General features: G+C 39.9%; 1 protein-coding gene across 1 annotated transcript in view; it reads right to left on the reverse strand.

Moving 5' to 3' along the window:
- RAB2A (RAB2A, member RAS oncogene family) overlaps window positions 1-6,360 on the reverse strand; it is a 41,775-nt gene extending 35,415 nt beyond the window's left edge. The window contains exon 1 of the mRNA XM_064652417.1: window positions 6,015-6,360. Within this exon, the coding sequence (XP_064508487.1) occupies window positions 6,015-6,060 (46 nt within the window). The 5' untranslated portion in view covers window positions 6,061-6,360. The remainder of the gene's footprint in view (window positions 1-6,014) is intronic.
- Between the last annotated feature and the right edge of the window lie 11,309 nt (window positions 6,361-17,669).

Consider the following 17,669-nt stretch of genomic DNA (forward strand, 5'->3'; position numbering starts at 1 on the left):
GCTCCAAGGCCAAATCAGCTGATTCATTCACTAAGCAAAAACTTAACCTAAAAAGTAGGTAGCTTTCTACTGCATTAGTGGGTTGATCCAGATCATGGTAGACTATCAAAGCCACCACAAAGTAAGGGGAGCAACAACTCCATTCCTGCAGAACCAATTATGTCAGCTTGGATGTCTGTGAAACCAATGCCACAACACCAACTGAGCCGAAACAAGCTTCCCACTTCTCTTACCTTCCTTTAGAAAAACAAACAAAAATAAATCTTTAAATAGGTTAAAGAAATTTTAAAACAATGGGCAAGTCTCAAATAACAGATTTTAAAACTCACTTGGATTTAAACCCAGTAACTACATAGTACAAATGTCAAAAGATATATACCTCTAACCTGGCTTATGAGGTAGTTTTAGTTCTTTCCAGTAGTCTGCAGAGCTTCCAGATGTTCAATAAACCCTTTTCTTATTGCAGGTTGCAGTTCATTCCCTCTCTTTTTCCTTTCCAACCACAGCAACTTTATGCAAGTCAAGAAAGTGCAGTACTACCCTTTCACAGGACTAGGCATAACAACACATTAACCTAAAGCAAAAACTTTTCTTAACCTCTTTTCAGCCAGTTATCTGTTAGTCAAAACTGTCATCAAATGGGAAAGCTTTATTTAAATCTACAGAAAGGACAAACTAAAAAATTCCAAACCGTCAGTTACAGAGCAAAGAGACTTCACACACAAATGTAAGCATGGACAAGAAGGGAAGAAAAATAACATCCAAAATCCTTCACAATGGCTACGTAATTTTGGGAAAAGTAATGTAATAAAAATGGCTTTTTTACTCTTTTAAAGATGATTCAGCTTCAGTACTTAAATAAACAAACATTTTCAACAGCATATTTGAAGCCAATGATTTAACTTTTCCTTTCTACATAACAATTAGCACAGGCCTACAAAGGGAAAGGAGCTCTTCAGATAACCCACGTTTCAGTTTCTACAACACTACTCAACTGTTAACTGCAAGTTTAAAAAAATAAATAAATAAAAATATTTTTAAAAAAATTAAGCTACATGAGTCTATAAAAAAGCCTCTTCATGTTCTGGATGATCACAAAAGACTTAGAAACTGCCAGCCATTCATAATAAAATTGTTTTAGTCAAAATGGGGGGTGGGGTTGGATTTTTTTTTAGCAGAGAGGTGTTTGGGGTTTCTTTTAAGTAAAGTGTTTGAATTTGTACAAAGGTGAACACTAACAGTCCCATGAAACCATATGTATGGACAAATACTTACTGTTTGTTACTTTTAGTTAACAACTTCTAAGATGCTAAGAATATGTACTTATACAACACCTAGTAACTGTTCTTTCAGGCACTCACAGAATCACAAAATATGCTGAGTTGGAATGGACCCACAAGGATCATTAAGTCCAACTCCTGGCCCTGCACCCACTCCCAAGAGTGACATCATGCGCCTGAGACATTGTCTAAACGCTTCTTGAACTCTGTCACGCTTGGTGCTGTGACCACTTCCTTGCAGAGCCTGTTCCAGCATTCAAACACCCTCTGGGTGAAGAACCTCTTCCTAATATCTAACCAAACCTCCCCTGAGACAACTTCAGGCCATTCCCTCAGGTCCTGTCACTGGTCACCACAGAGAAGAGACCAGTGCCTGGTCTCCTCTCTGTCTCCTCCAGGCTGAACAAACCAAGTGACCTCAGCCACTCCTCATACAGCTTCCCCTCAAGGCCCTTTACCCTTGTTTGAACACTCTCTAACAGCTCAATATCCTGATATTGTGGCTCCCAAAACTGCACACAACATTCAAGGTGAGGCCGCACCAGGTCAGAGCAGAGCAGGACAATGCTCTCCCTCAAGCGGCTGGCGATGCTTTGCCTGATGCCCTCCAGGACACAGTTGAGTCCTCCTGGCTGCCAGGGCACTGCTGACTCATATTCAACTTGCCATCAATTAAAGTATCATTGAAAGGGTCGCAAAGTAAGATATAAGGAGTACAGATCAGTACTTTGGTTTTCAGTACAAACAAGTTCTCAAGCTAACACAGGGTGTTAACACCACCTGTAGTGGGATGAAAACCTGTTTAACCAAGAAGTGCTATTACATACTTGCAGAAATTAAGGGCAAGAGACTCTGGTCATGCACACTGCTAGCTAGTAACAGCTGCTGTTCCAGAACAAAGTGCAAAAACACTAGAAACATTTCACAAGGAGGACTGAAAAATAAATCTAATTCAATTGCTTAATTTCAACATTTGAGTCTCTTAGACAAATGAAATGGTTGACTAGACAGCCTACTTTACTCTAGAGAGTAAGGAGGATTAGGTCACCTAGCAATTTTATATTCTTTCATCATCATCATCAGCTCCTAATAAGAGTAACTATGAGATACTGTTGGTCTAGAACCAGCAACTATCTGCTAAAATTGAAAGGCAATGGAAGTCCCTTAGGCAAAAAGTTCAGAGGGTTGCTGAAGTAACACATCCAAGAAAAGCAGAAGACAGACCTGCTCATGGAAGATGCAGCAACACTGATCATAGAAAGACATTTAGATGGACTAAAATTGACAAGTTACGTCGGTGGCAAGAAATCTGACATTGCGAAACTAATACTTTAGGTATACTAAAGTTCAGGAGCATTCTCTGATGGAATCTAGTAAATATACTCTAATATAAGAAAATTCTGTTTAATGAGTATTATATATTCTGAAAAAAAATATTCCAGCTCTAGTCCTCACAGAAATCTTGTATCATTCCCAGTTTGCCATGTGCTACACATTGCTGGTAACAAACATTCAAGTAAAAAAGATTTCACCGTTATACAGAAAAACATCTAAAAAGAAAATGACAGACTTTCAGTCACCAACTGCAGAAACTGCCAGTACTGGTATGCCCAGAGTATTCATCCTAGCTCAGATCAAAGTCCACCTCAACTTCACCTGGTGGCCAAAAGCAGATATGTAGGGAAGAGTGGATGAAGACACCAATTCCTACCAGCAACCAAAATGAAAGATACCACCAACCACAAAGGCAAAGGTCTCAGAGGTACAACCCTAAGCAGAATGAACCACATATGCTTCTAAATGCCTTTGCAAACATTCAGATCAAAAGATTTTTCCTGGTAAACTCTCACAGCAGTCAATATTCAAAATACTTGTATTTTTCTCTTATAGATACCAGCTCCATGAAACTCCACAGCCACTGTCCCACTGATATAATGTAAAACCCACACAAATTTACAGCAATATTGTTTGAGTACCTGAAATACAGCCATGCCATTTCAGGTCTCTCCCACAACAAAAAACTAACTAGATGCTAAACCAGTTCCAATTATACAGAAAAAAAAATTTATCTATTAAAAAAATAGAGTTAACAACCAGATGAGAATCAATCCCACATTCATAAAGCTGCCATGCCTGAAGTACCAGAGAAAAAAGTCAGCAAACATCCATGACCAATGAAGCAGGCAATGCAAAGGGACAAGAGCTGTTGAGCACAAAGCAGTCTTGCTCAGTCAGTTTCTGTGGCTGTCATTTTAAGAGACTGAGATCATACTGAATTCCTGTGTTTAAGCAGATGAAAGCATGTGGAATAACAATTCAGAGAAGACACATGCAGGTGTCTTGTATAACTGCAGGGGGTTTTCGTTGTTTTGCTTATGGTTCACACAACCCACTTTGGTTTTTTTAGTGCTGAAAAGAAAGAGGAGCTAAATGTTAACATCTGTCCCCAGATGAGTCTGTCTTACTTTTCTCCTACAGTTTGTTTACAACTAATTGCTGAGTCACCAGGCAGCTGAGCCATTTCCAAAGACTCTAAATCAAGTACCAGAGACAAATTTCTTGATTGCCAATGGCATATCTTCACTTCTTATAATGCTGTGGGAGACCACCACTAGAACTGAACAGGACAGTCACCATCCCCTCCTAATTTCCATCATCAGAGCTGTGAGTTCAACTGCCTTCATCTTAGGCAGTTAGGAAGAATGCTAACTCCTAAACCATCACCGTCATTTTGGCAACAGACAACCGTGCACAACATAAATTGGCTCTTCAGTACTAGCTCTGGTAGAATACTTAAAAGGCTCATAGGAGATCTAAATGAAAGCAAAACCAACTTACCGCTATTGATATATTTAATTTACTTCAAGAACAATCATTGCAGGAGTTTTATTTAGCTTCCTGTAGCAACTCAGAATAAAAGCCACAGGAATTAAAAAAATTAACCAAAAATCCAACACCAAACCTGTGAGCTGTTTTCCCTCTCTGTGTTTCTTTTCTCTACCTTACTCATCCCATATCTAGCTCTTAAACAGCTGCAACAACCTCAGAAGTGACATATATTCATTCTGTATTTCACATTTCAAGCAAGTGAAATGCAAAAGTGCAGCACAGACCACTACACTGAGGCTATTTCATTGTAAAAATTTAATCAGTATACAATTGATGTACCAAAGCAACTGTTTGCTGCTGTCTGTACCACTTCAATGACTATAGTTTTTAGAGACGCACCAGAATTGGCCACACTGTTTCTGAGCTGTGCACTACCATCTTGGATCACCCTGGGCTGACAAACAAACCTCTTCTTACTTCTCCTGAATCTGCTCAGGTAATCTCCTGCCCTCTGGTTTAATGAACTATCATTCAACTAAATACTCAAAAAAACCAACCAAAAACCAGAATTTTCAGTGATCATCTACAGCCTAATGCTTCCAACGCAGTCATTATAGCTGTGATATATTTCTTAAGATTCACTTGTATTGCAGCTGCTACTGCAGTAGCCTAAAAAAGCTTTCAGAGTTTAAATGTAGGTTTAAAAAAAGGATGAAAATCACATAGTAGTTGCATCCAGTGTATTTAACAACCTCACGTGTAATGCAACTGTAATGTATAATTATATTCCAGCAACAGATAACTTGGTTCACAGGTATGAAGTACAATTATGCAGCTACCCTTTAGAATACCATGTAAAATAACAGGTGTGTCATCAAACTTATTAAAGAAGGCATTTAGACAGGTATGAGGAAAACAACAAAGAAGATGTACAATACACAGGCACAATAGTTAACTATGTTAGTTACCATGTCCTGACAACAGTTTGATCAAAGTATGCTACTCCCATCCACACTAGGCTGAGGAAGCATAAAACATACTGGCAAAGGGGCTTCTAACAGCAATTCCTAGCAGCATATGGCTCTGCCAGCAGCATTCGTAAGCATTAATTGTCACACAGCAGCCAATTACAAACAGAATGCAGTAAATTTTTAAAAAGTGTTCAAGGCCAGGTTAGATGGGGCCTTGAACAACCTGGTCTAGTGGGAGGTGTCCGTGGCTATGGCAAGGGGGGGCCATGGGACTAGGTGGTCATTAAGGTCCGTTCCAACCCCTTGACATTTTATGATTCAATATGTTTTAAAAAGTGACAAGAAATATCTGGAAAAGCAGTGGTATTTAAAGAAATTTAAAGAAAAAATCCTTGTAAATTAAAACTGGAGGAGCTAAGGCTCTTAATTTTCCTTTGACAGCATGTCTTCACAGAGTTTGCTACTGCAACTCCAGCCGAGGCTGGAAAGAGCATCCTTGCGGCCTGAGCTGAAGGTAACTCACAGCAGCGAGGTACAAGCTCACCACGGAACTGCGGGGTGGCGTGTGGCACCTCTCAGCCCTCGCTGTCGCGGGGCTGCAAACCAGGGGCACTGCCCAGGTACAAGTTCCACCGCGACACCTTCTCTCTCCCCGTTGCCCGCCTCGGCCGCCGAGGCCAGGGCCGTGACACAGCCCGAGCCGCCCCGCGGCCCGTCAGCCGGGCCCGGGGGCGGCTGCCAGGGGCCCAAGGCCTTCGGGAGACAAGGCCGAGGCCGCGGGCGGGGCCCGGCGCAAAGGCGGAGGGGAGACACCGCCTCCTCCCCGCGCGGAGGCACCACGTCGGCGGCACTGCCAGCACTGCGGAAATGGGCGCAGGGAGTCGGGCCCGGCCCTCCGCCCCCCGCCCCGCCGTGTCGGGGCGCGCTGACCCACCTGTGTCGCCGATGATGATGTACTTGAAGAGGTACGCGTAGGCCATGGCCGCTCCCGGGTGCCGCTCCCGGGCTGTCCCGCGCTCGCTCCGGCGTGACGCGCGCGCTCGCCGCCCGGGCTCGCGCTGCGGAGAGGCGGAAGCGGGTTAACGGCCCCCGGGCGGCGCCTCCGCCCGCTCGCCCCCTCCTACCTCCGCCTCCGCCGGTGGAGCGGCTGCGCTCGCTCGAGTCGCCGCTGCCCGCCCTCCCTCCGTTCCTCCCGCCGCGGCCCCGCGGTGCCGGGCAAGGCAGAATGCAGCGGCGGCGAGAACAATAAACAGGCGCCCAGCGGCCCCCGGACTCTCCGGCGACGTCAGCGCCCGCCCCCTCGCGCCACCCCGCCCCCGACCCGGAAGTGGTGGGGAGCGCGGCCGCCGCCCGCCCCGCCCCGCCCCGCCGTGATGAGGGGGGTGGCGGCCGGGGGGTTCAAGGGGTTACAGTCGGTGAATCCCGGGATCAGTTAGGCAGCTTGAGGCCATATCCTCTTGTTCTGTCACTTGTTACCTGGGAGAAGAGACCGACCCCCACCTCACTACACCCGCTTTCAGGCAGTTGTAGAGAGTGATAAGGTCCCCCCGAGCCTCCTTTTCTCCAGGCTAAATAACCCCAGCTCCCTCAGCTGCTCCTCATAAGATTTGTGCTCTTCACCAGCCTTTTTGGCCTTATTTGGACTCGCTCCAGTGCCTCAATGCCCTTCCTGAATTGAGGGGCCCACAGCATAAAACCTCTAAGCATAAACAGTAATGAGCAATTCAGTACGAATTATCTTCATCACATATAAAAGCTGAGTTCTGGCCTGGAAAAGGTTTTTTCTTTTTTGTTTTTGTCCTTCCTCACTGAACTGGAAGCAATGAGCCAGGAGGGTACCTAAATTCACAGCTAGTGTTTAGGACTTTGTCTACTCAGAGTTCACATGGGATGGGTGAGTTTGAAGAAACTTCAAGGCCTTCCATAGTCTAAGCTGCTTCATGAAGTGTCATGTGTACCCAGACCTTTGGACCTGGAGTAGTCGAAGTCAGCTTGGCTCATGGATCAGATCCACACTGAGGTTACATCAGATGCCTGGCAGTGGTAAAGGGGGCAGGACGCTCCAGTCAGATCATACTGACGATGCTTTCAGATTCCCTTCAGCTCAGCTCTTTGTTGACCATGGATCGAGGGAACTGTTGAAAAGCCATTGGCGTGTTCTTCATATAAATTCACATTTTACTCCCATTCTGGCTGGTAGCTTTTAGCTTTATAGAGGTGGTCAATGGCTTGGCCAGCATTGCCCTACATGGCTTCTAACGGGTATGCATCCAACTTACTTGTGAAAACCTTCAATAAAGCTGATTGTGCCAAATCTTGTTGTCATGTTTCATGACCTGAAACCCAAAATGAAGCTTTTTTTTTTTCTTTTAAAATTTTCCTGTCCCCTGTGGATGTGCAAAAAACCCCCAACATTGCTAATAAAGAGGAAGTAACTCTTGTATGTATTCTAAACATTATATCTACCTTTTTCACATAAAAAATTCATATTTTCCATGGCCACTTGTCAGACATTTGTCTCCTTCATTTTTTTCTCCTCTGTACTTCTTCCAGTTTCTCAACACTATTTGTGAAGTGTGAGGTCCAAAACACCAGCCTCATCAGCTCAAAACCAGCAAATGAGTATCTGAAGTCTTGCCCCTCTCTGAATGTGATTCTTTTTTCTTTTTTTTATCAACAACACCTGCATTTATTTTTGATACTAGATCCCTATTTTAAACAGTTACTACTCAAATTTGTCTATACATTTGGTATCTCCTTATTAAGTGCTGTTTTTCCCTTTGCTAAATTTCACATCCCTTTGCTAAATTTGATCTTGGCCACTCAGTTTAGCAAAAAAATTTGATTCTTTTCCTTTTCGTGTCATCTCGGACATTTTGTTACCCAGATTGTTCATGACAATATTGAACAGGTCTTGCCTGGACAGGACAGAGCATTGAAAAGTGGCATGTAAAATTTTGTCCTAGTTTAAAAACCCCTTACCCATTGAAGAGAGCCATTTCCCTATTATTTTATGTAACAGTAGTTTTGATATACATTTTTGTTAATTGACAGTTCCTGTCCAGAAGGAGTTTTCTCAGAGAAACAAGTTTTTGCCTTGTTTCCTGTGAAAGTCAAGCTCCTATTTTCGTATATTGCTGCGTGTCTATGTTCCATGTCCTAATAATGATCATGAAATCTGGCATCTGGATGGAGCAGGGTACCTTGGCTGAATGAAAAGCTGCAGTTGGGGTCAGCTGTCAAATCCACTCAAGAATTCACACTAAAACAAGTCTTCCCCAGTGCTTCCTCAGCAGCTAAGCCCTTCAGCTGGCATTCATGCTGTTAGCATGGGTTTCTGTGACCTCAACCACTGGAAAAAAAGCTGTAGGAGATAAGGCCGTAAGCAGATAAGATCTCATCCAGTATAAGTAAAGGTTGCTGCTGAAAGGGATGGGGCAGCTCTGCCTCCACTAATCCACTCATGGACCATCCCTTGTTCTGACACTCTCAGGGTCGTCTGTGGAATGAGGGAACAGGAGTGGCTAAGCTTTCATTTTTTCATATTAGCTTTCAGGCAAAATCAACCTGGGTCCCCCAGCCAGAGCAACAAACTAAAATGCTTTTGACAGCCTTGTCAGTTGGATCCAACCTCTGCCCAGCTGTCCCCACTCCTCACAGAGGGTCCTGTGGTTGTGAAGACTAAAGCTTGTTCTGTGAGATCATGCAGGCAGGTATTGAGTCTCAGGATGAGCCCTCTCCTTTAAGTGCTTCTCCTGTGACTGACAGGATGAAGGAGAACTGTGTGAGCTTCCCTGTCGTTCACCTTTTCCTTCAGAGCACTTCTGTTATTCATGACATGCTCCAAGTCTCCATTGGTACTATCCAGGTTTTCTACATGATTGAGCCACAAAGGTTATTAATCTGAGGGTTGGTAAAGTCTTGGCAATCTGTCCTCAACATCCCAGGGTAAGAAGTTTCACGTGTATTTTAATAGGGACTGTAGCGATAGAAAAAAAGAATGGTTTTAAACTAATGGAAAAAGATTTAGACTAGATATATGGAAGAATTTTTTTATGATGAGGGTGGTGAAGCACTGGAATATGTTCCCCAGAGAGGTGGTAGTTGCCCCATCTCTGGAAACATTCAAGGACAGATTGGATGGGGCTCTGAGCATCCAGATCTAGGTGAAGATGTCCCTGCTCATTGCAGGGGTGTTGAACTGCATGGCCTTTAAATGTCCCTTCCAACCCAAACCATTCCAGGATTCTATGATTCTATAACTCTGTTTACCTCACTGATGGGATTTGGTCTCTTAGTTCCCAAATTATGTGATCTTCTAGACTTCCAGACAAGCCAAATTGGCCTGATGCGATTGAATTAAATCTGATAAGAAAAGGGAATTCAATTTTGTAGAACTGCGGTTTCCTGATGGGGAGAAAATACAGACAGTGCAGAATCCCCAGTGAAATGCAAGGTGCCTTTAATACCACCACTGAGCCATCTGACAGCCTGCTGGCTGGACTAACGGTGCAGAGGGACTCAGCCCTGTTTCTGCTTTGGCAGCCTGGTAAGCCACAGAGGTAACCAACTTGCAAGTGACCCACGCTTGGGAGTCTATGCCCCACTGAATTCCTGAGTGGTTACTCAGCTTGGGTCAGTAGCTGCACAGTGGCAGATGGCCAGGCCTCTGCTGGTTAGCCAGGCAGCCAGCGGCACTGGAGAGGCAGTACCTGTGCTGGTCTGTGGAGTATTTCAGTCATTTGTTATGCTGCTGTTGGGGTATTTATTGAATCAGTGTTTGGCAGAGGCTTGCAAGGATAATATGCAAGAATTTGTTGCTTAGGCTATCCCATGGTAAATACAAACTAATTTACTACTGGATAAGAGACTCTATACCTAAGTTATTGAATGTTATCAGCTGTTCTGCAAATCTAAGATGCCTCCAACTAGATATTAATGCAAAATTGATTTTCCTCCCAGTTAGGTGTAACACACATTTCTTTAAATACTAATAAGAGGCATGTAAATAGCTACTGTAATAATACAAATTTTTCATTCTTTACTTCTCCCCCCCTAAATTTCTGTTTTCCAGAAAAATTAATGTCTTCTTTTGTTAAGCATTAGTACTCTAATAGAAGGCTACTATGAAGTCATATTCACTGACTCCAGTTGATATAAAAGAAGCATTGGTTATTCAATATTGAAGCATTGTACTTGCAGAGAGTTGTTTTGCTTTTGTTTAGGTTTTTTGTTAATGTTCTCTTGAATAATACATGTCATCTGTGAGTGATTTTATATCACATGTTCTCTAGAAGTATGATGAAATGCTTCGCTATGATGACTGTATTGGGATTATATTTTGGCAAACTCAATAGACTTGAGAAAACCACAACTTGCTCTTTTTTCTGTGCCACTTGTTTTTTTCCTGCATTTCCATCATTTATCACTGTACAAACTCACTTGGTGTTTTTAGCAAAGCCTTAGGTTTTGCAGGATCCTTTCCACTGACAGTGGTATTTAGGAAAGAGCCATGAAGGCATACAAAGCTCGGGATACTCTGCAGAGCAAAACATTAGACCAGACTTTTTTATGGAAACTAAATTACAAAACCAGAACTCTAGCATAACATATGAATACAATCACTTTGATCATAATTTTCACTGTACTACCATTTAAATGTCAGAATTCAATCTCTACCCACTCTTCAGTTTAGCTTAAAATTTTTAAATCATTCCTGTGTCCAGTTAAATTATTTATACAGTTACTGACTAGGAAATGTTATTTTCTAGTGTCTGGCATTTAATGTGTCTGTATGTACTCTTTCTGAACATTAATTGTATGCTACAATTCACATTATTTGTGAATTTTTAAAATAATTTTTAAAGTATTAGATTTGTATTATACTGAAGTAACAAGGAAATATATAGCATATTTTATTTATTATAAATGTTGAGAATGGGAATCCACTTTATGTTGAAATAAGTACATAGAGCAGATCCTGCAAGAAGACATTCAAATACCCCTAAATCTCAATGAAGATCTGCCTTTGTAGTGAGAATTTCCAAGTACCTCTTAAGCATAAAAAGGTAAATTGGAGACTAAACTTCTGAGTAGAGTACCTAGAAATACATGGCTATGAGTGATGTGTGACTTGGGCTCTGAGGGTCCTAGACCAGGCAGCTTTGGCTGGGATTTCAGCTCACAGCTGTGCACAGAGGCTGTTTCCCCACTCTCTTCTGTAGCCTCTGTTTTGCTTTCAGAAATACACCAATTTTACTAATGCCAATTTGTATACTTTTGAAAGACCCAAGCTAAGTTACATTGTTACTATTGATCTGGTGAAAAAAAAAAGTTTGGACATCAGTTTCTTTTTTAAAATCTTTCTTTAGAGTGATGTAGTATTTCACTAACAGTCTTAGTTAAATGCTCTTATCTAAACATTAAAAATAAGATACTACATTTCTCCAGTCACTATAGTAATGGAATGTTTTATTACAGTTCAACTACATTGATAAATAATTTTTGGAAATTAAAAATTCAGTTCTAATAGCATTTTTTGTTTTCAAAATATAAACTTGAGACTACATTTTTAAGCCAGTGCAACACAAAGTAAAGAATAGTTCTTCAGGTTCCCAGCTATATTCATATTTTAGGTTTCTGCACCCTTGAAAATATTTACATTACTTCTGCTTTATCCCTGCTTATTTACTAATGGCTTTTGCCACTGTTATCATTGCACCCTGGTTTTCCTTGCATGTAACCTTGTTTTTCACTGCCTTGACATAAAAATGAACAATCTGATAAGACAGCACATGATAAATTTTAATAAACTTTTCCCGTAAAAACAGGGAAAACAATAAGATCCCTGAAATAACCTTGGAATGGCTGACACACTAACTGAAAAGATATGTTGATTTTTTTTTGTTTTTATTCTCAAGAGCATTAGAAAATATGTGCTTGTGTAACAAGATTCACAAAAGTATGGAGCAGTAGTGCTACACAGACAATATCACAGATCCATGCAGAATCCTACTTAAACTGACATCAAGGTAAATTTTCAATATTTTTTTTGCTTTAGAGACTGAGTTTTTCTTGATTTTCTTAAGATGTCTTTTAAAAACTGTTTTGGCCATAGTTTGATAAAGTGGAAACTAAAGTTACTGCCCAGGCTCACAGGAAGGGAAAATCGTGAAAACTTCCTGTTTATTCATAGCAAGAAGTGAGACACCATTGAGAAAAATTGTTTGCTTAAAAAGGCAAGCTTGGTTACATTTTTTTGTAAGCAAATATATTTTGGTCTGAAAGGGTTAATAATAAGCTTTTAAATTTTTTTTTCTTCTTCTCTTCCAATAGTAATGATTTTTACTTTCTTTTTTTCAGACTCTTCCCTTGATGTTTTTTGGTGGCTGTAGAAAGTACGGAACTGTCCGAGACTCTGGAAGTCAACAGAGTTGCTAAAGGATTTGAGCTGAGGAAATCTTAGTGTCACAGAAATGATCTTTTTCCACCAAGATATTAGCAGATAACCTACCTTACATTTTTGTTTCAAAGGTATAATAGCAATGTCTGGTAATTCTAACAAAAATGCTTGTAGCTAAACCATAGCTAAGATTATGTTAAAAGGCTTTAAGTTTTATTATGTTAAAAGGCTTTAAGTTTGTTAAATTGCTTAAAATTTAACAAACCAAAATAGCATGAAACTAGAGTTTTATTTCTCTTTTAGGTACTTCTTCATTATGCATTCCACTGAATAAGCTTCAGCATGAGTTTTTTTTAATTAGAAGATGTTTTACTTTAAAAAATACATGTGTACGTTCCTTTGATATTTAGCCATTGTTGATGTAGAGGGCAGCATATGATTCTGCATGTATTAGCCTTCATTTGATTGAGTACTTTTCAGAACTCCAGCCATCCTAGGGTTATTTCAACACACTTTCCCTCACTTGTCTTCAGGCTGTGAAGGTCACACCACAGCTGTTATTGCCTACATGATCTGTGCCATTGTAGCCTCACATTGTAAGCTAGGGAGTCTTTAATTCCATAGATCAGAAGGTGGGCAAGTGTTAATTTTTTTTCTCTTAAATTAGATGCTTAAATACATTCATATACTGGCTGAGAGAGGTAAATAGTACCTCCTAGAAAAGCAAAAAACCCAAGAGAATGAATTGCAATGGGACAACACTTCCCCCAGCTATCAGTTTGAGTTTGTTTTAGATGGTGAATTATTAGGTGTTCCATTCCTACATATTTCTTGAGAATACCTTGTTGCTCTCATCATGAGACGTAAAGGAGTACAAAGTTTTGGGTGTCAAGGATTCTGTCTTAGGTTCCATGGCGATAACTGTAGGAGGAAAGCAATTTTCCTGCCTTCATGGTCCAGTTTATTTTCATCAGATTTCTCTTTGGCAGACACTCTCTTCTTTTATGGTTCTATAGTTTACTCCTATACCACTTAAAAAAAGGAATTTTTCAATTCTTTAATTGTAGTCCACAAATGGAAAGAAGAGTTGTAGCACATCTTGACTTAAGGAAGCTTATCTGCTAAAACTTATATTGAAATTATATCACTAGCCACTCTAATTCTATCTTTTTTAACAGTAAAGCTTCTTTAGTTGTCACAACCTTGATGTCATCATATTTACTTAGCATAAAAAATGCTTGCAGTTTGTGGCAGTGCCAAGCCCTCATCGCCATAATGCTTGCCCTGTGGTATGTTGACAGCCCTCTTCTCTAAGGCCTATTCCTATTTACCTTTTTTCCCTTGCTATGTTTCTTGATTGTATTTTCTTCATTTTCCTCAGAATGACCTTTATTTTATGTGGGCAAAAATTATGTGAAAATTGACAAAATGGCTTTCTGAGTAACAATTTCAGTCATGGTGTTTTCTTCCCATGTTTTCAAAAGGCAAGATGACCAGTCTCTGGAGAACTTCTTGGTGTTGTAGGAAAAAAAAATGCACAGTATATAGTGCTTTAGGAAGTGTGAGCATGGAGTGGTCCACAGGCTATTGGAAAGAAATTTAGTGGTTTCAGAAATAAAACCCAAACCTCCTTCTTTTAGGAAATCATCAGCCATTTGGCAACTGGCTAAGGCCATAAAACAATGCTACCTTTTGTCCTGTAGGGAGTGGGAGCCTACTCCTAGTACTATTTGTAGTAATTTTCTTTGACAAAGACAATAGAGGAACATACAGGAAGAGCCTAAATTAATTTTTTCAGGAGCAACAGTTATGTGGAAATTTTTCATTGTTCTTCTTGCCATGCACATGAACACGCCTGCATGATAAGGAAAAGCAGACCTGTCCCCAACAAAAAGAGTGATCATGACCATAGTTCATAAATTCTTTCTGCATTAGCAGTCAGGCCATGCCCATCTTCTTCTCCTCTCTCTTGTGTATATATACTCTGTGTGACGTAGAGTTAATCAGTCTTTTTCTACTCAGTAAATGGGATGCTCCCATGGTGCATCAAACTTACCATGTTGAAGGTATGCAATAAAATTCTGCTATGTATTAAGAATGCAACTTGTCTTGGCACAGAAAGAAATGAAGCAGCCAAACTTACCAGAAAGGTATGGCAACACTAATCTAATTCACTTGAACTAGACTAAGCAGAGATCAAAATATTTGTGTCCTGGTGACTCAAATCAGATGTTGAAGCAGTTCCCTTAAGTGAAAGCAATAAAAATGTATAGTTCCTCTAGTATAGTGTCAGTTGAAACAAAGAGAAAACACAGAGAGAAGCTTATGACAATTATAATATTTATGTCCAATGAAAATGGAGAAAATGCTGCAATATTCAGTTTAAGTAGTACAATGACACCTATACAATAAAAAGAACTGTTTTAGAAAAAAATATGTTGATTGCAGTAGACATTGAAAGGAAGAGGAGAAAAGAAGGAAAAGCATAGATCAATTATACAAATGGGCTAGTTTCCAAAACAAAGGGGCTGTACAGAGATTCATAGGCTTGTTAACATTTCCCAGTAAATTAATCCCTGATTAATGGCTGAATAAAGCCTGCTTCTCTTTACACTTTTACTGGAAAGAAAAATTGTAATTGGGATCTTCTGGAGCATAAACTGGATGGCTTGCTGAACATTCCATCCCCTCTGTGGCTTGTTCTTTCAGGTTTCATCCTAATAAGTTGATTTTTCTATCAGTAATTCACATTTACATTAAAAAATACTGAAGATTTTATCTGTATTTACTTTTTTACATAAAAATTTTGCTGTAATGACAACAGACAATATTTATTTTATTTTATGTAAGTCAATTTGGAATGTGGAATCATCCCATTGTTTGTAATACTTCAGTAGTTCTACTTTACAAGCGGTAAGTTTACTAGTGTCTCTTAAAACAGGCAAACATTTTATCCTACACCTTGGATAATAATCAAATAGGTTTAAATACCAGACTTGCAGTAAGCAGATGCTTGACCTTACGTTCCGAGGTGAGTAAATTCCATACATTTTTGTATATATGAGTTTGGCTCTGTCTCTTCTGTCAAAGAGAAATACAGAGGTGCTTAGTAATGCATGTGATCTAGCTGAATTTTAGAGGAAAACAGACTTGAACTGACAAACCCAAGTGGTAAAAAATAATACTTTGCTGAGCCTTATTTTAAAGTAATTACCTTGATTGGAATTGAAATTCTGTTAATTTTGCTTATTGAATGGGAAAAACGGGAAGTTACAAATTTAACTCTCATGAGTGCGGTTCTGTGAGAGAAAAAAATGTGTTACCTATTATATGTTTATTTGTAACAAATTATTATAATTAGTATCATATTTGATAAACAGAAATTATATAAATCCAAAGAAAGCCGTGACTCAGTGTTTGTGCTGGTTTATATTGAGGGTAAATGAGAAACAAAATGATATTCTAGAGAGGATTCAAAGCACTTTTGACTGAAGTATTGCCACAGACTGGACAACGCAGATGTATTTCTGTGGCATTAAAAATTTTGGAAATGTACATGTTGTATGGCAGGAATAGCTGGGAATAACAGCAGTATTTCAGAAGTTTGGTGTATTTGAAATTGACACAAAGAGGGATATACTCATTGTTCCCCAAACCTGCTTCTAATTATATACATGAAGCACTAGATGTTGCAGTTAAAACATCAACCATGCTTTCTAGGAAATTTAGAATATAGAATTTAGGATGGTCTATGTTGAAAAGGGCCTTAAAGATCATCTAGTTCCAACACTAGTGGACTAGTGGCAGGGACACCTGCCACTAGGTCAGATTGCTCAGAGCTCCATCCAACCTGGCCTGTCTTGAACACCCTCCAGGGATAAGGAGTCCACAACTTCTCTGGGCAACCTTTTATATATATATATATGTATATAAATATATATAAATACAATTGTTTGCTGTACAGGATCCCTGACATAATTTTGTCATGTGTATTATCTTTTTTATTTATGAGAAAATCTTTGCTTGTCTCAGAAAAAAATATACATTCCTTATCCTGCCATTTTGAAAATACCCAGTTTTCTGCATTTCCCTACAGGCATTTTCGGTACTTTCTACAATTGCAATAGTTATACAATACTTACTGCTTCCTCTTCATGGAGGAAATAGTAGGTGATGCAATAAAGATAAACTTAACATCATAGAGATGCATTGCAGAAAACAAGATGCACATTGTGAATGAAACACCTTAAAAAGTAACCAAGGATTATCAGCCTGAGGACTTCATATTTCAATTATAGCTCATGCACATGGCTCAGAATGTATTTAGCATGTCTTGAACTTTGGCTACTGGCTAAGAATCTGAATCTGTCAGAGTAAATCAGGTAAGCCCCCAGCAAATTTCCCCAGATACTGAAACAAGACTAGATTTTAGACTTGAATTGAACAGTTTAAAGTCTTTGCCAAACAATTATGGTCTTTATATCTGACTTTGACTAGGGAACCATTGCTGAAAAGAAGGTGGTACAAAGGCAAACACAATCCCTCCTCAGAGAAGGCTAACTTGTGGGAGCGCTGCATGAAAGGGGAAATGAGTTCTCCAGAGCCTTCTTCCAATGGTGGAACAAGGTCATTGAGAGTTTCTCAGTCTTTTTTCCTCAAGGCAGAGCTGTGAAAGGGGAACAAAAGCTTGGTACAATACTTTTTGTTTTGACTGAGAAATGCAGAATAAGAAAGTAATGAGACTGTAAAAATCACTTAAGTCCATAAGAAATTAAAATTCTGAGAAAAAGCCTTTTTCTAGAGAGTTGCTAGAAACCACAGGAAAGAGGAGCAACTGGAATCAGAGTGCACAGGTCTGTTCTAGAGAATCTTCCTCTAAATAGCAGGCTTTGACAAGATTTGAATACGGAAAAGGTACTTCACTGAATAATTTAGCTCCTGTAACTGAATGGATTGCAGTGGCATGCAAACATTTCCTAGATGTGCAGTTACTCCAGGAAGGTTAAGAATAGGCTGTGGAGTAGTTTTCATATAGCAGCCTTGATTGAGAAGCAAAGGGAAGAAATAATGTAAAATTTACTAATAGCTCCATTTTTAAATGGACTGTATTTACCCTCAAAACTTCACAGATCCTGAAGATTTACATCTTTTCTGTGTGCCAGAACCATAGATTCTAAATGTTGGAAC

This window comes from Pseudopipra pipra, chromosome 1 (genome assembly GCF_036250125.1).
Source record: "Pseudopipra pipra isolate bDixPip1 chromosome 1, bDixPip1.hap1, whole genome shotgun sequence".
Taxonomy (NCBI): domain Eukaryota; kingdom Metazoa; phylum Chordata; class Aves; order Passeriformes; family Pipridae; genus Pseudopipra; species Pseudopipra pipra.